This window comes from Entelurus aequoreus, linkage group LG13, assembly GCF_033978785.1.
Source record: "Entelurus aequoreus isolate RoL-2023_Sb linkage group LG13, RoL_Eaeq_v1.1, whole genome shotgun sequence".
NCBI classification, from domain to species: domain Eukaryota; kingdom Metazoa; phylum Chordata; class Actinopteri; order Syngnathiformes; family Syngnathidae; genus Entelurus; species Entelurus aequoreus.
Window position 1 is genome coordinate 27,974,581 of NC_084743.1, and position 23,553 is coordinate 27,998,133.

The 23,553-nt window shown below is 40.1% G+C and overlaps 1 protein-coding gene across 1 annotated transcript in view; it reads right to left on the minus strand.

Annotated features, from left to right (window-relative positions):
- LOC133663276 (low-density lipoprotein receptor-related protein 1B-like) overlaps positions 1-23,553 on the minus strand; it is an 872,326-nt gene that overhangs the window by 403,698 nt on the left and 445,075 nt on the right. Inside the window, 5 exon segments of the mRNA XM_062067630.1 lie at positions 308-388; positions 18,462-18,575; positions 21,063-21,188; positions 22,541-22,684; positions 22,986-23,108. Coding sequence (XP_061923614.1) covers positions 308-388; positions 18,462-18,575; positions 21,063-21,188; positions 22,541-22,684; positions 22,986-23,108 — 588 coding nt within the window.

Below are 23,553 nucleotides of genomic sequence, written 5' to 3' on the forward strand. Positions count from 1 at the left end.
ATCATGATCCACTGTAAGTAGGTTAGATATGATTATTGAATATGATTAAAATCAAGAGTAATATTCGTTCCTGGGACGCTTTGTAGTGGAAAAGTTGGACTCCAAGGTCAAAAAAGTTAAGAACGCCTGACTTATACCGTATAATAATCAGCAGAAAAAATTATACTTATATATGACTTAATATGTAATATTCAGGCCAATATCATTGGATGTCCCAGGTTGAATTGTGTACACATTTTTAAAACTCCTCATAACCATTTTTGCCAATTAATTCTTCATTTCTTCTTTCAAAATGTCGGCTCCTCACCTGAGTCACAGTGCCACTTCACGTCGATGCATCGACCATTAGAACAGCTGAACTGTGTGATGGGCTCACAAGAGGGAAACGCTGGAAAATATAAGGACATTTATTACATAAAATAACCTTACACACAGTAAAAAGGAAAGTTTGAGTCAATGTCATTTTGCAGTGAACTTTTTTTTTTTTTTTTAAATCAGTCCAACAAAATAATACACAATAATACTATAATAATGCATTTCCAATTCCAAAACCGAACCCGGCCCAGCAACATTCAGAATAGCAATCAACAGGGCAATTGAGACGACACACAAACATGACACAAAACAATCTAAAAGCAGTCAAACAAAAATGAATAATATAGACAGCAGTATCAATATAGAACAATATAGAATATAGATACTGATAGAACAGTATCACTGGACTTATTGAAAATAAATGTTTATTTTGTTCTGAACCACAAAACCAAAGGATTGTTTGTTCTTTGAATGCTTGCCTGGGTTAATGTGACGTGTCAAATGAACTAAACCACTGTCATATCAGCATATACAAATAGGTAACACTTTAGTATGGGGAACATATTCACCATTAATTAATTGCTCATTAACATGCAAAACAGTAATCTATTGCCTCTTAATTATTCATTATTAAGTACTTATTAATGCCTTATTCTGCATGGCCTTATTATACAACAAGTAAGCCATTAACTAAGAGTCTTCCCTCAATAACATCAGAATTATTGCTTATTAATAACCTTAACCCTAACCCTTATATGTTCCTCTAGTGTCCAAATAACTCTAAATTAACTCTTTGTTACTTAGAACATGTTCCCCATACTAAAGTGTTACCTAAAAAATAATATCAACATCAAACAGCACTGTACAAATCTATTTCCACTTGGTATTTTTAATTTTTTTTCCATTTACCAAGAGTTGTCAAGGTTTATGTCAGCAAGTGTTGTGACTAAGCCAGTTTCAAGAATATCCAATCATCAATCAATCAATCAATGTTTATTTATATAGCCCTAAATCACAAGTCTCTCAAAGGGCTGCACAAGCCACAACGACATCCTCGGTACAGAGCCCACATACGGGCAAGGAAAAACTCACCCCAGTGGGACGTCGATGTGAATGACATAATATTGTGAAAATCATCACTCGATATGGAAAATTCCAGGCCAGTTTTGTTCACATCTTCATCTTTTTACCAATGAATCCAAGAAAGCAAACTTAATTTAGTGTATTGTTAGTCAACTTGTGTCTGGATGTCGTTTCAAGGGGAAATTTAGACCTATCATGTACACAGCAATACATAATTTTGTTCCCTACTGTTATATGATGAAATTTGGATTCTAATCAGGTATTATTCTCTTCTTTTTTTAGATAAGCCTGCAGTTTTATGAAGTGCATTCAAATATCCTTAGAGGATGTGTACCGCTTTATTGACACAGAATGAAATGCAATACTACATTTGAATTTATTTATTAGCATCTGGTTTTCCTGACCGGAATAAATAAGGCTATTGTGTGCAGCATATCATATTTTTTTTTCTATCACAGAACTGTCATGTGCACTTGCCTCAAATATGTTTGGTTTCACTGACAGCCCGTGGCTGAATTGAATTTAACATTCATTAAAAATGAAGCACGAGGCATCCATAAATAATGATGGCTTCAAGTAAACAGTGAGCTTGGCGAAAAAAAATGAAACCGCGACATCCATAAATAATGTCAAGTTCATGTGAACAGAGAATCCAATGTGAGACCCCGTGTGACAACTACTAAACTACTGACAAACAAAATCCAAATTAGCATCAATCTTGAAGGCGACTGCATGCCACGGAGCTTCAGGTGTTTCTAAACCCATGGCAGCTCCGCTGGAGCTCAGTGGAGTGTCTGCAGAAAAGTAATGCCTGATGAAGCTTAGACAATTGTGAATGAGGGAATATGTTTCCCTGCACAGCCTGATTATGAGTGAAAGAAGCCAAGCATGAACTTCATTACTGCTTGCACCCTTGCTGCTTGTGACTATGTTTCAGAGTGGCTTAGGACGAACCAAAAGAAACGGCAGGCGATGCAGCCCAGTGCAGCACTTGGCAACCATCAGTCACGACAAAGTGTCAGGTTACTGATGAAAAAGGGAACATTTTTGCTGTAAATCATAATTCAAAAAGTTTACTATATGGTGTTAGGGTTGTACGGTATACCGGTATGAGTAAAGTACTGCGATACTAATTAATCATATTCGGTACTATACCGCCTCTAAAAAGTACCGGTCCGCCCTCCCGTCGTCGTTGCGTCGTGTCATTGTTGGTTTTACGAGCGGGGGAGCATGTTCGGCAGCGCACAATCACGGAGTACTTACAGGCAGACAGAGTGTGCAGACAGAAAAGGGAGAACGGACGTATTTTGGCTTAAAAAACTAACGATAAAAGTGAAGTTATAACAGGGAAACGCCCTCAGGAAGAGGTGCTTTAACACATGGCTAGCTAGCTAGCGGCTAAAGTCCAGCCGCAGTCGGCAGTGTTTTAGCTACTTCTTAAATCACTAATCCTCAGAGGTGGGACCAAGTCATTGCTTTGCAAGTCACATGTAAGTCTCAAGTCTTTGCCCTCAAGTCTCGAGTCAAGTCCCGAGTCAAGACAGGCAAGTCCCGAGTCAAGTCCAAAGTCAAGACTGGAAAGTCTCAAGTCAAGTCACAAGTCCTGCATTTTGAGTTTCGAGTCCTTTCAAGTCCTTTTAACCACAGACTAATATTTTTACACAGATTGTGTAAAATGTTGTATTTATTTATTAAAACAAGTGCATTTGAAATTGCAGGAAAAAAAATAGTACTGACATTGCAATTCATAATAGCACTATTAACCAGTCATTTTAATAGTGTAAACAATTTTAAACATTTAACTCATTCCTTTACAGAATAAAGACATTTGCAAAAACAAGTGCAACTGTACTTATTTGTACAAAAGTGTTAACATTGTATTTTCATGGCATATTGCATTGTAACTAGTTCCACAGCAGTTTCTATTCTGTTCTTACCTTATCTCATTGATCTCATCTCGTACTGTATGTGTGTTGATGTGTGCGTACACATGAAAAACATAACAAATACATGAACATAACAATGAACAGAGTTGTACTTTTTAGATGTCAGGGCCCTATGCAATATGTACACATATTCTTAATATAGTATACATTTTAACTGACCTTTATTTGACTATGTTTGTCTTTTTGTAGGTGGCTAAAATATGCGGTGCTGCTGACCGCCGTCTAACGTTACGTTACTGTGGTTGATACATTGACTAACTTAACGTTAGGTGTAGATACCTCATGCAACCCTGCTTAAAAAAAATCACTTGACAAAAAGTATGAATAAGGTAGCGAACTGCAGTGGACGCAACAGATTGCCGTGTTTGCAATGACGTTATAACCATAGACATCTTATACGCAGCGTTGGTTGCTGTGACGCGAGCAATTTGCATCTTGAAGTGGTGATGAGGAGCCGGCGAGCAGCCTAAACTGACAGTTGACAGGTAGAAAACAAAGATGCCGGGCTGGTGTTCAGCGTTTTCCTGCTCAAATGAGCGGACTGTTGAAAATAGGAATCGGGGGATTACTTTTCACAAGTAAGATTTAACATTAATGTACTATTGGTTGTATTTTATGAAAATAACATTACCACAGAGTTGAGAAAGAGCAAATATCTTCAATATTTGTATGTGAAAATCACAAAGAAATCTTCTGGCGGAGGATGACGCCCCTACAGGGGTTTGGTTTACAAACTTTCAGCCCCACCTAAAACAAAATTCACCAGCCGCCACTGATTATGATGCATTCTCATTTTAGGCAAAATATAAGACAATAATTTCTTAACAGTATAATTGTAACCAGGAATAAGTCTTCCAGTAACAATATTCAAATACTAACATTGTTGGGTAAGGCAGCATTTGGTTTTATTCTGAATCCAGTGAAACAGATTGGTGGTTTTAGCTGGTATAAAGACTTTCAGGTGTTTATTTATGTTTAAGTATTTGGCAGACGCTTTTAACCAAAGTGACATACATAAAAAATACATATATAACAATCACTGTAAACATGATCATTTAAGGGAAGAATGTAATACAAAATATCAATACGAAGTGTCAAGACAGAATAAACTCTCTGCTGCTGCAGCAACAGAGATACAGTCTATAAGATATATAGATATCTAATGTCTTCATACATTGTTTATGTAGGATATACGCATGTATATATAACCTAATCATATTGTTTCTTCAACTTAAAAATAGCTGACCCTTTTTCTCCCTCTTCTCTGGGTTTATATTCCCAGTTTTGATCTCGGACGTCTGGTCACTTATAGCATATAAGAATATTATATTACTGTTAAGCAAACCATGAATAATAAAACATGTGTCCGTTATCATAGCTACACGTATGACAAAAAAGCGCGTGAAAATGAGTGGTATTCAGTGAGGTAAAACAAATTAAATGCGCTGACAGTTCATTGCTCCTGCCAAATGAATTGCACTGAGTGGAGCGGATCACCACTCCAAGGTGGCGGCCCCGCGTCTCGTCTGCGCCTGTAGGCAGTAGCGCTCCATGCTGCGTCTACTTATAAGATGTCTATGGTTATAACGTTAGCAGTGAGTTTGCAGCCTCACTGATTTAACTACACAGCAAATAAAAGTCACGTTACTTAGCCAATAAACGTTAGCTTACATTCAAAACTTACCCTTCTTTGTGCAACTTCAAATGTCGAACAAAGTTGGAAGTTGTTGCGTCTCCGTCTGTAATATTCGAACTGCGTGATTTGCATACGGCAATTCGTTTTTTGTTGACCAAGTTGTAGTTTTTATACCCGAGCGAAACCAACTTTGGTATAAATCTTTCTCACTGGCGCGTTGTTTGACAACTCTTGTTCATTGGTTGTCCTGCAATTTGATTGGATGAATGTTGTGGGATGAAAACAATGTAGATCTAATTTGATTGGCTGTTGTACTGAGAGCACACACGCTGATAGATAGACAGACACGTACAAAATGAAAGCTACGGAGCGCTCCCAAATAACTTTTTAAGCTTTAGGTTTTGGGGAAAGTAGCAAGTCATGTCAAGTCAAAAGGCTAAAGTCCAAGTGAAGTCACAAGTCATTGATGTTAAAGTCTAAGTCGAGTTGCAAGTCTCTTTACATTTTGTCAAGTCGAGTCTAAAGTCATCAAATTCATGACTCGAGTCTGACTCGAGTCCAAGTCATGTGACTCGAGTCCACACCTCTGCTAATCCTCGCCTCCATGGCGACAAATAAAGTATGTTTCTTACAAGTATCATCCCTGCAGGACGAGTAATAACTAAACATGCTTCACTACACACCGTAGCTCACCGGCGTCAAAATGTAAACAAACGCCATGGGTGGATCTACACCTAACATCCACTGTAATGATACCAAGTACAGGAGCATACTAGTCGAAACTACTATGATTATGTAACCGAGGGTTTATAAATATCGCCTAAACTGTATAAAACTACAAAATAACAAACACGGAGGCTCCAGTTCACACGAGGACCACTTTATTTTAACTTCTTTCAAAACCTCCGCTCCACATAACATGACACCACTTCCGCTCTAGGCGCCTTCAAAATAAGAGCTCAAAGCATATACTGTAAAACAGCTTATAACAGGAACTTAACATCATAAAGAGGCATGCCCATAAAAATAGGTTACATACCTCCCCTCCTACAAAAAGAAACGTCCTCGTTTCAACACCTTAACAGAATAACTGCAAAAACAACACAGGCAGTCAAAACACAGGAGTTAACCCACACACAAAAAACATATATGCATGTTCCCCTCACACCACTGCACAGTCACGCATGCCACACTATTCCCACGTACACCAGAAAATTCTGATACACCATAGCATCCAGACATACTATACACATATGAAACATGTGCCATCACAGTAAGAACATATTAAGTGACCTTGACAACCTCCAACCAAAAGCCCAACTTTTGTTTAATTTTCTTTCTATTTCTAAACAGCTAACCAAAAGTGACAAAGTCCTTGAAACTCACATTCCTCCCAGAACGAGAAACAGTCTGTAGTGGCCCTCTGATGCCTGTAATCTGAACAGTCCCTGTGTCACCAGAGGTCAGCGGTTTGTCAGCCCCAGCACCCCCCTCTGGCGACCCCTCGTCCAGCAATGAGGGAGCCTGACTAGGAGAAGTAGGCATGCCATTTGAAAAACCAGCAGCCATCGGTAGTGTGTATCGTTTCAGTCTATCATAATGGACGACCTGCCCCCGTCCATCAAACTCCAAAGGGTTGCCAATATGATAGGTGAGTCCAGGTTCCCCTTGAGAGTCCAACACAGACAGGACCCTGTAGGGCCCCCTCCAGTGGGGAGCAAGTTTCATCCTGTCCTCAGTCGGATTACGTAGCCATACCAGATCCCCTACTGCATACGGCCGGTGACGCACAGCTCCATCATAGTACAGCTTTTGCTTCTCGTGAGCGTTGGTGCCACCTTGCCTGGCACCAGCGAAAGCAGTCTCCAGCCTCTCTGCTAAAGAGGCCACAAAATCAGCATGAGAAAAAGTCAAGTCAGAGCGCACCAAATGAGACGGCACCAACACATCCACTGGAACACGAGCCCCTCGTCCGTGAAGTAGATAGTACGGACTGTAGTTGGTGCAGGCATGCACAGATGTGTTATAGGCGAAAGCCACCTGTTTCAGATAATCATCCCACTCACCACCGCAGGCAAGCAGCGATTTGGCAAGCTGGTCGATCAGAGTGCGGTTAAAGCGTTCAACCATTCCGTCCAATTTGGGATTATAAGGTGTAGTGCGTGTCTTTTTAATTCCCAGGAGCTGACACATTCTTTGAACAATCTCAGCTTCAAACTTCCGCCCCTGATCACTATGAATCACTTCAGGAACACCATGCACCATCACATAGTCATCGAACAAACACTGTGCTACCGACTGTGCTGTTTGGTTAGAGAGAGCATACAAATTCACAAATTTGGTAAAGTAGTCTTCCACTACTAACACGTATCTATTTCCTTTAGAAGTCACTGGCAGTTCAAGAATGTCCGTTGCCACTCTCTGGAGTGGCCGAGTTACATGGACGCCCCCCATCGGTGCCCGATGCTTAGGCACCGGGGCCTTGCGGGTTTGACATGGGATGCACTGTTCACACCACCGCTGAATATCTTTGAACATGAACGGCCAGTAGCAAGTTTCCCTTGCACGTTCCCACACCCGTTCCACGGAAAAATGTGCCGATGTAGAGCCCCCATGTAGATGCTGCAACACATCAGAGATACGTGAGGAGGGCATAACAACCTGACACAGAGCATCTCCGGTGAGGGGAGAGTTCACCGTCCTGCAAAGTAGTCCATTAACAACAGCGAGGCGGGGATATTCAGTCCATAATTTTCGAAGCCACCTAGAGCTACCTCTCATCTGCCCCTTAGATGGCCGAGAGCCACTTCTCTCCATCCAGTCCAACACCCGATTAATATCTGGGTCGGCCCGTTGTAGCCCCCTCATTTCCGTTCCGTCATGTGACAGTGCATGTTTGAATGACAAGTCCTGCGCCCCACTGTTCTTTTCCACACGCCGCTCCCCTGTATGGAGGTCAGAGGTCGGTGGGTTTCCCGTGGGTGTTTGTAGCAGTTGAGTGACTGGTTGGGGAATGCTGGGCTCTATATCTGAGCCTATAACATTCACTTGTGTGGTTGTCTCACCTGTGTTTACCACACTAGGCTCAGGGTCTTGAGGACGTCGTGAAAGTGCATAAGCGTTAGTATGCCGTTTGCCGTCCTTGTGCTGCATACTCCAGTTATAAGGGTCCAGTTCCAGTATCCATCTTGCTCGGCGTCCCGTGGGATCCTTGTCAATGGACATGCCACGCAGGCCCAGCAGAGGCTTGTAATCAGTTATGATGGTAAAGGCAGCTGATCCTATGTAATGTCAGAATTGCCGTGTAGCCCACACTACGGCCCACAGCTCTCTGTCAAATGTAGACCAGCGCTTTCTGGGGAACTGAGTGCTTGGCTAGCGTATGACACCACACGCTCCAGTCCGTCCTGGTCCTGAGCCAACACCGCCCCCACTGCTTCCAAAGAGGCATCTGTGTACACTTTAAAAGGGATGTTAAAATCAGGCATGGTGACAACTGGAGCAGATGAAAGCACCCCCTTCAGGTACTCAAAGGCTGTGTCACACTCACTTGTCCATTTAAAAGGTGTGTCTTTGCAGGTGAGGCGGTGCAGAGGGGCTGCACATTGGGCAAAGTTTTTAACAAAGCGTCTGTAGTAAGAGCAAAGGCCCACAAAGGCTCTCACTTCGGTTGGGTTCTGTGGTGTGGGCCAGGTTCTGACTTTGTCTGTGTTTCGAGGGTCGGGCTGTAAGCCGTGGCGAGAAACATGTCCCAGGAACACTACATGATCTCGAGTCAGATGCCATTTCTTATGATTCAGCCTGAGGCCAGCTGCATGGATCCTGGAGAAAACTTCACGCAAACTGGTGAGATGGGCCTCAAAGGTGGGGCTATATATTAACACGTCGTCAAGGTACACCATACACACTTGCCATGGGAGCCCTCTGAGCACCAGCTCCATCATGCGCTGAAATGTTGCAGGTGAGTTAGTAAGGCCCATCGGCATAGACCGCCACTGGTAGAGGCCCCGGCCCGTGGTGAAGGCAGTTTTCTCCCTGTCTCCCTCAGCGACCTCGACCTGCCAATATCCGTTAGTGAAATCCAATGTGCTGAACCACAGGGAGCCCGCCAGTGCATCCAGGGTCTCATCCACCCTGGGGAGCGGATGAGAATCTTCCAAGGTTACACTGTTCAGACGACGATAGTCAATGCAGAATCTCCACTCACCATTCTTCTTCTTTACAAGGACCACAGGCGAGGCCCATGAGCTGCAGCTTTCCTCAATCACCCCGTCCGCCAACAGGGCAGTCACCTGCCTGTCTATTTCCTCTCTCTTTTCTGGTGAAGTCCGGTAGGCGCGCTGCCGCAAAGGAGGATGATCACCGGTCTTGATGTGATGTTGGATAAGGGTGCATCTGCCAGTCCCCCCTTTTGACGGGTTGAAAATCACCTGATGCTCGGCCAGCAGTGCAGCCAGTTGTGCTTTCTGTTGCTGACTAGCAGAAGACTCCTCCAGTGACACAACAGGCACCTCACTGGATGAAATGGTAGAGACAGTTTCGGTTGGACCCTGAGGAAGTGTCACAATCTCCGCCTCATCCACGGAGAAAAACTCCCCCAGGTGCACGCCTTCTCTCAGTATAATGTCCTGATCTGTAGGGTTCAACACACGGGCTGTGGTAACCCCGTCCTTTACAGATGTCACTGTGTGAGCTATGACACACTCACTTTTGCCTTTAAGGTTGGGTGATAAGTAACCCACAAAGTCAGGAAGTTTAACAACGGGCCCAGGTGGGGACACACTCACAGGCACCAGCATCTCACAACAGTGGCGATGGAAACATTACAACACTCCGGGATCAGGTCTTTGCCACTCAGGAATGGAAGTGCAGTGTCCCATAGGTGTAGTTTGCCACGGGCATAATCCAGAAGGGCGTAATTTGCGACAAGAAAGTCCAAGCCCAGTAGCGCTGTTTGTGTGGACCCCCTAATAACATGGAAAACCTGCTGCCGGGAGGTCTTCTCCAAACGCAAAGTCACTGTTATAGTGCCCAGTGTGTCGAGCAACTGTCCATTCACTGCCCGTGCAGCAATAAAATCCGCCGTTAAGGGTCTCTTGTGCAGGGCTGGAACAGACCTGCGGAAGTTGTCACTGATGAACGACTCGGTTGCTCCTGAATCGATCAATATGTCAATTTCAGTCCCTTCAATGCTTCCCCTCACATATGAGGTTCGCTGTTCTGTCTTGTCCGGTGTCATTGCATTGCTCATGGAGGGGATAAACATCCCTCCCTCCATAGGGCCCGTAGGTTCTGTAGCTGACGTTTGGGCTGCAACATCAGCTACATCTCTTTTCCCGACTGGTTTGTTGCGTATTCCCTCCTGGGGGAGAGAAAATGCACACCTCGACGTCTCTGTGTTTCCTCATTAGAGGGGCTTCTAGCAGGTCTTGGACCCCGCCAACTTGGGGAGTTGGCTCGGTTGTTGTAGGGGCCCCAATAGTCCTGTTTCTCCCTCGGCCCTCCTTCTGCGCACCACTCGCGCCAGCCACGGTCAGGTGAACGCCCTCTCTGTTCTTGGCCACGGTCAGGTGAACGCCCTCTTTGTTGACCCCATGGGCGAGACGGGCAGCATTTCTCCCCACAAGTACATTGACACTGACTTCCACGTACTGGATGAGGTGCTCGCCGTTCATCTTTCCAGTGGCTGGATCGCAGTCGGGTGTTTTCCTCTGCCATTCGTTTCATTTCCATCCTCATTTCCCTCATATCTGCCGTAAGTCTGTCCATAGTCCTATACAACCCACCGCCATCATCAGATATGGAGTGCACCATGGCCGCTGTACCGCTTTCAGTGGGAGGTGGGCGTACCTGTGTGCTGACATAGTCCATCTTTAGGGCCTCTCTGGCCATCTCACACCGGCCAGCGATGGTCAGGGCCTCCTCCAAATCAGTCGCTCCCTGCTCATGACATTTAGCTCTCAGAGCTGGGTCGAATCCAGCCAAAAATCTGCGAAATTTCTCCTCTTTCTGGGCTATATCACCGTAGCCTGGGAATGCCTCTTGAACTAGCTTGCTTATGTCTGCGGCGTATACTTCCAAACTCTCTCCGGGAGCACGTAGGCGGGCAGAGATGTTTGCTCTGAAACAGTCTAGGAAACGTTTTTGTCCGAAAGCCTCCTGCAATTTCTCTTTCACCTAGTCCCCCTGAACAGCAGCTGGCAAGCTATCCCATAGAAGAAAAGCAGCCTTTGTCAGCCGCGTGGGTAAAATCCTCACCAGTTCATAATCAAAGCTACTGCCCGTGCCTCCAACCAGCGCCTTCACTGCTACTTCATATTGCCTGGCCCAGCAGGGGAAACTTTGTTTTTCCTCACCGGAAAATGGCTGCGGGAGCTCAATTTTTACATTGCTGGCGAACGATCTGTCTCCACGTTGCTCTCTGTAGCTATAGTCCAGCGGGTCCTCGCTTTTATTCCACATTGCAGCAGCAAGATGAAATAAGTCTTCGTGCTTTCTGACAAGACGACGCTCCGCCGTTGCTAGCTGCGGCTAACTATGAAGCTAACTGACTCTCAGAACTTTGCAGTAATTAAACGTCTTTCTTTTGCGGGACCTAAATCCCACCGCTGCCACCAATGTAACCGAGGGTTTATAAATATCGCCTATACTGTATAAAACTACAAAATAACAAACATGGAGGCTCCAGTTCACACGAGGACCACTTTATTTTAACTTTTTTTTAGATTATGTTTATAAACTCGGGAAATATGTCCCTGAACACATGAGGACTTTGAATATGACATGTGGTTATCTATGTGTTAACTGTAAGTCTTGATAGTTATTAACAGCATCATAATTTGGATTCAAACCAGGATGTTGCATTATCTCCGAGGACAACACTTGTAAATATTGTGCGAGAAAGCAAATGGAGCCTTAAAAGAAGTTTAACTTCCAGGACGAGTCAATGTCAAATGATGCCAAAACTCCAGACAAATCTCTGCAGCTCGTATAGGGATCGACCGGACCCCAAAGAGAACAAACGTTAAGAGGGAAAACTGAGATTAATTGAAGATCTGTATAGATACTATCAGTGTGGGGCAGTAGGCACTTCTCGATTGCTGTTTTCTACAACAAACAGCTTTTCGGTGCAGAAGATAATTTCATGTCCAAGTAGCGGAGTAGTGTCCACAGAAGCTACTGTTTCCCAGGCATTTCTAAATCTTAAAAGCATCTCTTCCGTATTAGGTCACTTACTTTTTAATGATGTTTGTTTTTTCAGAGATATGAAACAACCTTTCTTGCAATATGCATTTTCTTGCGCTGGAACATTCGAGTTAGTGTCAAGAATGAATCAAGTTTTTTTAAAAGGCCCTTTTAAGTGAGAACCGATTACCTGTTGTGAGCCGTTTGTTTGGGAGCTGTTTTTTTTTATGCACATGCAAATTTAGCGTCAGCAATTGCACACTCTGCACGTGCCTGCCACAACAAGACTGACAACTGGACAAAGTTAAAGTAAACTTAGCAGAATTTAGATAAACTTTTTTTTAAATAAAAAAGTATATTGTAATATATATATATATATATTTATAAAAATATTGATATTATTAAAATTATATATTTAGTTTTAATTTAATTTAATGTAATTTAATAAATATAATTATATATTTTTCAATGTATTTATTTTATGTATATATTTTTATTTGGATTCAATTTTCGGGTTCATTATTCTAAAGGGTAGTATTTCAAGCAAAAGCACACCACGTATGGTAGTACAATTTTGTACTCACATTTAAATTATGTCCTAATTTATATATATATATATATATATATTATTTTTTTTATCCATTCTATTCTTACTTATTATTTCTGGAATGTGTTTCTGTATTGTTAAACTGCCACACATTTTTTTTAGGTGAGGTAAAATTCAAACTAGTGATGTCACTGCCAAAGCATGGAAATATGACACCGCCTAATGGAATGTTTACAATGAAAACACAAAAAAAACAATTAAATGATGGCAAATATTTCAGAGTAATGTCCACCAATTGAATACTATGTGTGTAAATTAAAACCAGTCTGATCTACACCTTGATACTAGGGATTGTTTTCTTAATAAAATAATTAAATAGATAATTAAAACGTTAAAAAAACCTAACTACAATTACGAGCCAGTCTTTCAAACGGCCCCTTGAAAGAAACGGCTCCCTTTAAAGAGCCATAGATCCCATTTCCAGCCAGCGTCTCAAAAAAGTGGGTTCCCTTGAAGATGCACTGCAGGACTGCTTCTAAAATGGAAAAGTGGTACATAATGGTCTGCTGCATGGTTCAAAATATAGCAAAAAAACACAGGTCGGAGCAGAATGTGCAGTACAGAGTGAAAGCTTCATAGCACATGCAACAATCTCATTAAAATAAGGTGGTCTGCACCAGTTATCAATTGTACATGCAGTCATAGTAGATCACACGCAACACGCCCACTAACAGTACACACAATTTTATAGTTTGCACACGCTATTCAGCACTTGTTATTTGGATTTTAGTAGATCAGGCCCTTAGTCAGAGGCATACTTGCCAACCCTCCCGTTTTAAGCGGGAGACTCCCGGTATTCAGCGCCTCTCCCGATAACCTCCCGGCAGAAATTTTCTCCCGACAAACTCCCGGTATTCAGCCGGAGCTGGAGGCCACGCCCCCTCCAGCTCAATGCGGACCTGAGTGGGGACAGCCTGTTCTCACGTCCGCTTTCCCACAATATAAACAGCTTGCCTGCCCAATGACGTCATAACATCTACGGCTTTTAGAGTAGAGTGCACAACCGCGCACACAACAAGGAGACGAAGCAGAAGAACGAGGAAGTTACAGACATGGCGACGCCGTCGACGAGCAAGATGAAGAAATACGCTTGCAAGTTCCAAAACGAATGGAAACAAGAATTTCAGTTCATCCAGGACAGTTCGAAGGGGAAGGGGTATGTATGTTGCCTGTACATTTTTTAGAACAGACTTGTTCTACAAAACACGGTGGCACAGTGGCCGAAATGATATACTCATTCATGAACGGAGAAGTTAAACAGGACAATACTGCCATCTACTGGATAGCCTCCGGTACACTGAAATTCAAGTATTTATATTATTTATATGTGTAATAAAATACATATATATATATATATATATATATATATATATATATATATATATATATATATATATATATATATATATATATATATGTATTTTATTACAATATATGTATTTTATTACAATATAATTAATAAAATACATATATATATATATATATATATATATATATATATATATATATATATATATATATATATATATATATATGTATTTTATTACACATATAAATAATATAAATACTTGAATTTCAGTGTACCGGAGGCTATCCAGTAGATGGCAGTATTGTCCTGTTTAACTTATATATATATATATATATATATATATATATATATATATATATATATATATATATATATATATATATATATATATATATATATATATATATATATATATATATATATATATATATATAGCTATAATTCACTGAAAGTCAAGTATTTCATATATATACATATATATATATATATATATATATATATATATACATATATATATATATATATATATATATATATATATATATATATATATATATATATATATATATATATATATATATATATATATATATATATATATATATATATATATATATATATATATGAAATACTTGAGTTGGTGAATTCTAGTTGTAAATATACTCTCCTCTTAACCACACCCTTAACCGCGCCCCCCCGCCCCAAACACGCACCCCCCCACCTCACGATATCGGAGGTTTCAAGGTTGGCAAGTATGGTCAGAGGTCATGTAAACATTTAACATATACAATAAACGACTAGTCCCTGTATTATTTTTTGCAAACAATTAAAAGTCAATCAATCAATCAATCAAAGTATATTTATATAGCCCTAAATCACAAGTGTCTCAAAGGGCTGCACAAGCCACAACGACTTCCTCGGCTCAGATGCCACATCTCTCTTGAAATCCAGGCAGGTATTCCAAATGCATGAGATGCATGTTACATCAGTATCGCAAATTGTTTTAATAATATACTTGAGGAACTACAAACACGATTGAGGCATAAATAACCCCATAGTTCGCACCACAATGAGGGTTGTCTCAGTGCTAACCAAAAATTGGTTTTGGCATCTTCTGTCTGACACTAAACATGGATCAATGTAAGTGTCTGCAATTATTCTCTCTCGTCAGACCCTTGTCCAAACCTCATTTGACTGACAGTGCGTCTGTGCAATGTATTTTGTCAAGCTCTCACATTTACTTTCCCCATTGGGATGAAGACTTAATTTGTCTTCGTTTTAAATATCCTGTTACTTGCGGCCCAGTGAGCAGTCTGATAGAACGTCACGCTTCGTGCTGCGGGGTGACCTGAATGGTGAACTTGTGTCTAAGCTTCAGGAGACTACCGATGGAAAGCCCGGTAGTCCTGCAGTGATTTCTCTCTGCGTGTGGCCACAGGTCGAGTTTGTGTGTGTGTGCGTATGCAAACCCGTGTTCATCTGACTAGAAATTATTCAACATCATTTCTTTGGGTTGCCACCGAGCACTCACTCAGTATTACTGTAGTGCGGCAGCTTATATGTACAGTATCTTTCAAATTTAAACGTCAGTTCAAACCTCCATTGGAACATCTCAACGTGGAGATGGCATGTTCTCCTCGTGCTTGCATAAGTTTTTTCTGGCTACCCCTAATTATTGCCACATTCCAAAGACATATCTAACATAACACTTTATATTGTCCATACGGTGTCAGCAAAAAAATACTCGAAGTGATTGATAAACTCCTCCGCCGGACATTCCCAAATACTTTTTTTAGATCTTTAAGATGGAAACTATAGCTGCCATTATGATGCGCAGTGATGTTTTCAAATTACCGTAAGTCTTGAACTATGCAAAGTATTTCAATGGTTGGAATCGGCGCTTTTGCATGATATACTAGTTACTATGGTATTCTACGTCAAGCAGCTCAGACGAGGCATCAAGCAGTGTGGGTGGGGAGCGTTTCCACAGAGTGTTTCCGGAGCGGCCAGCCTGAAATGCGGGAGTCAGGTACAGACACGGAAGGAGATTTGTACAACAAAGTTCTAAAGCTTAGTGATATATCAGATTGTAGGTGGGTTTTATTTTTACCCTTCGCGTTAATATTTCGCTGTGTTTGTGACGTTCATATGTTGTCAATATTAAGTGTTTTATCGTTCATAGTTAATATTGTAAATCCGACATTATTTATTTTCATGTGCATTCTGGGTGTCTCTTTCAGTAAAACAATTTAAAATTCCTTTTCGTTTTTTAAGGCGGTCTGTCATAACGTTTTAGCATTCGATCAGACATTATTGTGATGTTTTGTATTAGTGTTCCTAAAAATAGATATAGACACATTTTTTTTCTCTAAATTTGGCCCCCCCAAGTCAAAATAATTGCCCAGGCCTGCCTTAGATCGTTATTCTGTGCTGGTTTCAGGCATGGTCACATTTGGACATCGAGTTGCCATATAAATGGTGAGCAGCTATCCCCTGCTAGCTGCTTTTCATCTATCCACACGAGCAAATGTTTTTGACCTGGTTTTGCACTGTCTCTTCGTCCTTGCAAATATATTTGATACCTTTGGCATATAAACGTCCTTATTTAGAATGGTTGAAATTGTGGACGTGTTCTTTCCGGATTTGCGAGCCATACTCCATATTTCTTGTAAATAGTCCTTTTTAAGTCCACAAATCCTTCCTTCTTTCCATGATGGTTTGTTGGCTTTTGTTTACCCATATTGAGTAACAACAATTGGTGAATGGTGAGAAAAAAACACTGAAGAACTGAAGCGTATCGTTAAGATTTTATTGATACAATACCATTATTGATATTCCTCTTATAGGTACTATATATAATTTGTTTGCAATGCAATGTTTGAAAAGATGCAATTTAATTAGCAATTATACTAGCACAAATTAGACCGTAACACTTTTTTTAAATTATCTCCTTCATTGATGTGCATTTTTGATCAATAGACAATTAAACTTTAGCAACTAAACACATATTTACACACCTATGCTTGAGAAGGAACAGGATGAAGAAAATCTTATATTTCCTGCCCCCTTCAACATAATAAGTAGTCTTACTTAATGGATAGCCCAGATTCACAAGCATACAAACCAAAAAAATACATTCAGATATAATGAAAACAAACAAAAAACACACACACAAAAAAAAAGAGCAAAACTTCATGAAATACAAACCGAACAAAAAAAAGTAATACACACCTCACGGGATGCTACAAAACAATTACACATGCCTCCATCATGATGTACTGTAACATCTCAGAGCAGGAAAGTCTTTCATCAACACCTGTTTTTTTTAAGTCTTAAACAAGTCAAATATGTGTGCAGTGTAAGGTGAAATGCAGTTATGTCATCTTGTTGTAAAGACCACCCAGCTTCATCACTGTGTTTCAGCTGGAAATAATATTTATATACGGTACGTTTTAGAGACGGTATCATACCGAACATTATTCATTAGTATCGCGGTACTACTCTAATACCGGTATACCGTACAACAGGGGTCCCCAAACGTTTTGACTCCGGGGCTGCATTGGGGTAAAACAATTTGGCTGGGGGCCGGGCTATATATATATATATATATATATATATATATATATATATATATATATATATATATATATATATATATATATATATATATATATATATATATATATATATATATATATATGTATGTGTGTGTGTGTATAAATATATATGTGTAGTATATATATATATATATATATATATATATATATATATATATATATATATATATATATATATATATATATATATATATACATATATATATACATATATATATATATATATATATATATATATATATATATATATATATATATATATATATATATATATATATATATATATATATATTATATGTAAATGTGTGTGTGTGTGTATATGTATATGTATATGTAAATGTGTATATATGTGTGTGTATATATGCATATGTATATGTCCATGTATATATAGATATGTATACATATATGTATTCATACATATATATTCCTCGCGCACTAATTGACTTAAAGAGCGCACTTGCTGCATGTCACGTTATCGATGGTAAAATGCATTTTTAGACAATATGATTTGCCTGAGTGGCTAGGAGACGGTAGAAAATTGACTAGTAAGGACACATTTTAAAAAAAATAAAATAAATAAAACATTTTTTTTTTAAATATAGATATTTTTATTTTTATTTTTTAACTTGGGACTTCCCGCGGGCCGGATTTTGGACGCTGGGGTGCCGTATAAAAAATTAACTAAAATCAATCAAATGTAGCTGACGTGATATTCAAATGCCAGGTGAATGAGAAATGGGGGATATAAATATTTGATACTTACTACATGATACTTCATCAGACGTATCACCGCAGTCATCCTCCCTGTCGCAGAGCCAAGCTTGGGGTATACATCGCCCATTCTGGCACGAGAACTGGTCAGTCTGACAGGACTGGGCTGCGAGAGAGGAAGAAAACTGCACTTAATTAAATTCCAACCCGCATAAGTCAATGTGGGATGCTAAGAACAACCCTAATGATCACTACATCACTGCGGTGTCAATGTCTGCCTTGTGCTTTATCGCTCCATCACTCAGTGCAGCTCAGAAGGTCTGAGAGCCTTGGGAAATGTGCCACTTGATGCGCTGACAGTTACATGCTGCACAGCACTGGTGGGCACCCGGACCCGTATATCCCGTTGTTGCGGAGTACACGCGTCAATCTAATGATGAGGTAGCATTCATCACCTTCTAGTTAATGCGTGTTGATGGATCCTCCAAGGATTAGAAGCTCCACGGAGACACCACTCAGGGAGATAATGTGATACACTAAGTGTTTCTGACGTACAGCTGCCACTCTGCAGTGTGACAAATCTATTATTGCATCGGTTCCGGGGGTAAATCCGTTTAAACTGTCATTACATGCTAAATATGTTCTGATTCTTTTTAACTTCATAATCAGGAGTGCCGGTAAAAATAAATTCAGTTTTGAATCGTGATTCCTATTTCCTATTTTGAATCTGTGCACCTCCAAGAACGCACTTTCAGCAGGCAGCTGCACTCAATCACCAGCAACTAACGCACCTGTGGTTGATCAGAGGTCCTGCCTTATTATTATTATTATTCGGGCCAGAACGTAACCATCCGTTCACATACAGTAAGCGATCATCGTGCTTTATGCAATCTTGCTCTTTACTCTCTGTGTTTTATTCCCCGTGTTTGATTAGTCCCGTGTCTTCCTTGTCGTCCTTCCAGCAGTCTGCCTTCGGTCCTCGTGACAAGCTGTGCGTCTCGTCTTTTCCCCCCGCGTTCCTTCTGCTTCCCTGACTCTTGGATCACATTCAAGCCAGCCTTTCAACTCCGGGACTTCCTGCTTCTCACTCAACATTACGGTAACACTCAACAGCTAATACTCACACATAGTCTCACACCATACACTCTTGAATTTAGTCCCACTCCATTCTCTAGTTTAGTTATATTATTGTTTGGTTATTATATATATTGTAAATATATTGCTGAGATAGGCTCCAGCTTCCGCCGCGACCCCGAAAGGGATAAGCGGTAGAAAATGGATGGATGTAAATACATAGCGCTACTATGCCCTCTTGTGGTCTGTGCCGTCTACTCCCTCTGTAAACACAACAGTTTCAGCATGGAGGAGAAATAAATAGTCAACCTTGTCTTCACTGAGGGCAAAAGTTTGGGCGCATTTCGGATTCTACAAATTCCTGGGTAAGAAGTATGGAAGGTAATTTGTGTCTTTATTAGCAATCGGGTTTTTTTCACTGAATTTATGTAACTGTATTGTTTGCGTTTCAATCTTGAAAAAGACCCATGTCATGGAACTACAAACGTGACACCTCATTGGCTGGTTCTGAGACCGATTGCTTCAGTCTTAATTCACTGGAAGTTGGTCTTGAGTTTTGAATCTAAGAATATTTCTGCACTGAATTGTTCTGCATTTTACTTTTATTAACGCCAAATGGGCGGGACAAAGGTGAGCATGTATCCAAAAATAATAATGGTAATAATAACTGGCATTATAATTTAGTTTGGTGTATTGGTTTTTGGTTTTAGGCCTTGGTTTCCAAATGTTTGGTTTTGGACAATAATTTTCATTTCTAGTGTTCACTAGTGTTGTCCCGATACCAATATTTTGTTACCGATACCGGTACCAAAATTATTTTGATATTTTTCGGTACTTTTCGATACTTTTCGAAATAAAGGGGACTACAAAAAATTGCACTATTGGCTTTATCTTTACAAAAAAATCTTAGGGTACATTAAATATATGTTTCTTATTGCAAGTTTGTCGGCATGAAATAGTGAACATACAAGGCAACTTGTCTTTTAGTAGTAAGTAAACATACAAAAGCTCCTAATTTAGTCTGCTGACGTATGCAGTAACATATTGTGTCATTGGGAACCAATACTTTTCAGAGGCGGTATAGTGACCGAATATGACTCATTGGTATCGCGGTACTATGCTAATACCGGTATACTGTACTACTAATACCGGTATACCGTACAACCCTAATGCATACCTATTTTATACAGCCCTTGTGTTGGACCTGAAGTGGACATAATGTTGTTGTCAGTCCAATCCAATCTATTATATTTATTGCATGTCCTACAGTAGGGAAGAGTTTCATATGGCCCCATTCCTGGGCGGCTCTCGCGTGAGAGGAAAAGGGAGGTTAATCATTTTGCAATGCAGTCTGCTGAAAGTGAAGGAAAGTGCCACTCTCCATAGCAACCAAAGCTGTGGTCAAAGTTGGAATTGTCATAAAACACATTTTAAGATAATCAACATTGTACTGCAATCTGGTGGCTGAAGTGGGTAGTGCAGCCCCACAATTCGTCATGTTTCATGTGTCAGGTAAACCGCGACAAATGGGGCTGTATGAATCCCCTTCTCATTGCAAGTATGTAAGTGATATCCCTACCTGAACATGTGACGTTTGCCTCATCCTCATTATCACCACAGTCATTTTTGCCATCGCAAAGCCACCTTTTTGGAATGCAGCGGTTGTTTTTGCATTTGAAGTGATCCGTTGAACACGAGTGATTGTCTGCAAAATAGAAGACAAGGCTCTAACACATGCTACAAATTGTGAAAAATAAGGAATGGGAAGACAGGAAATAATAAAAATCAATATCGTGTGTGGAGCATTATGCTTTCCGACAGCCTCCATGAAGAGATCATTTGTGTTATCTGTGTGACAAATTGCAGCCATACATCACATAAATGCGAGCTACTGACCATGTGAGTCAGGCTTTGTACAAGTGCTTTCGTGGGGGCGTGCAGTGGAAATGAAGGAGTTGTGGTTAAGTACCAGTGGTACCTATGGTTGATTTATAGTAAATGACATTACATTTGAGTAGTTATAACATGCATGTAAGTCAAAGGTGTCCAAAGTGCGGCCCGGGGGCCATTTGCGGCCCGCAGCTAATCGTTTACCGGCCCCCCACACATTCTGCAAAAATTGCAAAATTGATAGTATTGCAAAAATTAAAAAAAATACATTTTAAAAAAGTGGAATGAGGTGAAATCTAACGAGAAAAAGTTGCAATGTTGACACAAAGCTGCCATGCAGGCTGTTTTTTTTTTCGTTTGTCTTTGTTTATTTATTTATTTATTTTTTTGCCATTGCTCGAGGAAAAAAAAAAAGAAAAAAGACAAAAAAATCTATGTTACAATGAATTATTACTTAAAAAAATTCACTTTAAAATGTTTTATGTGGGAAAAATATTGCATATATTGTGTGGTTGCCATATAAAAACATAAAAGTTGTATTTGAAAAAAGAGCATAAAACAAACAAAATAATAGTTCAAACCTAAAATCGACAGATACTGTATATCTGAAGTTGATCTTGTAATTTAAGTGTGAAAAGTTTAAAAAAAAACCTAATATAAATGTATCACTTTATGAGTGGAAGACCTTTTGGATCCCAAATATATTTAGTGGGATTTTATTTAACTTTTCACTGTGATTACTCAAAAATATTAAATAATTCATATCAATGGTGTCCTGCATTATTGATCTTTTAGGGCTCTAATTACTAAATACTGAATATTTCAGTTTTACTATAAAAAACAAAGTTGTCTTTGACAGAAAAGGCATAAAACCTGTTTTTTTTTTTTTTACTTGATATCAACCTGAAGTTGATATAGAGATATACTGTAAAAAAAAAAATAATAATTTGACTTATTTTTAACATTTTAATGACTGAGACCCTTGACTGGTCCCCGGGAACCCTAAAGGTTAAAAAAAAAATCTATATATTTTGTTATGGTTTGAAAATGGAAAATATCAAAACGGCCCCCGTATGCTTAAATTTTTCCGTGTGTGGCCCTCAGTGGAAAAAGTTTGGACACCCCTGATGCAAGTGAACCTAAAGACACCAATTTAACAGTGCTCACAGCATATGTGGCTCTCCTCGTCGCTGCCATCCAGGCAGTCGTTGTCTCCATCGCACTTCCACCGAGCCTGAATGCAGCGTTGGTTCCGGCACTGAAACTCCTCACTTTTACATCGCTGAGGTTCTGAACCGCTGCTGGAGGTTTCTGGGAGAAAACAACGGTGCAGCAAAATTAACTGGCTCATTTCTAAGAAGAATGGGTTTGGTGGACATCATTGGCACAGCTCTAATGATATGAAAACACACGTATAATAGTGGCATAACCTCATTCTTAACCACTGGGATTTGGAATGAATTATACGGAAACCCAATGGGGATGTTTTTCTCCTGCACTGGAAGAGATGCAGATTAGTTGGTCTTCTCCCCGTAGTGTGGAGGGATTACAGAGCACTGGGAAAAGATGATTTTAAGCCTCTTGCTTTGTCTGATTCATTATATCCTCCTACCTGTACAGGTGACATTGTTCTTCTCCAGAACCTGGTTGTCAGCGCAGGCACACACTCTGCCTCCTGGGATGGCAAGGCAGAGGGTACCACAGCCGCCATAATTCAAACTGCATGCATTGTCACCTGGAAAAAAATAGAAAAAAAGACCTAAATAAGTTGTACTCATTTAAAGCTTTTCCAAAGCCCACCTTACATTCTGCACAGTGTTGTTTTGTCGATTTGACTTAATATTTATGTAAATTATGTGAAAATGAAAGATTGTATTGATAACTCTTTAATATCCTGCTAGTTAGGTGCCGTAGGATCAAAATGACAACAGCTATTTTTCAAGCAGAGGCATTTTAAATTCATTTGAAAAGGGGGGAAAACAAACATATCCACTAGGATTTCCAACTTGTTTGCCATTGAACCAACACAGAGCCCACGTCGGAGCCAATGGGATTATTCTCTTTATCTAGAGATTAGTAAGACACCATTAATTATTCTAATGGAACCGGACAGACAATTCATATAATTAGTGACATCCAAAGTGGAGATATGTTTTTGCACAGTGTGACGCAGACCGCAT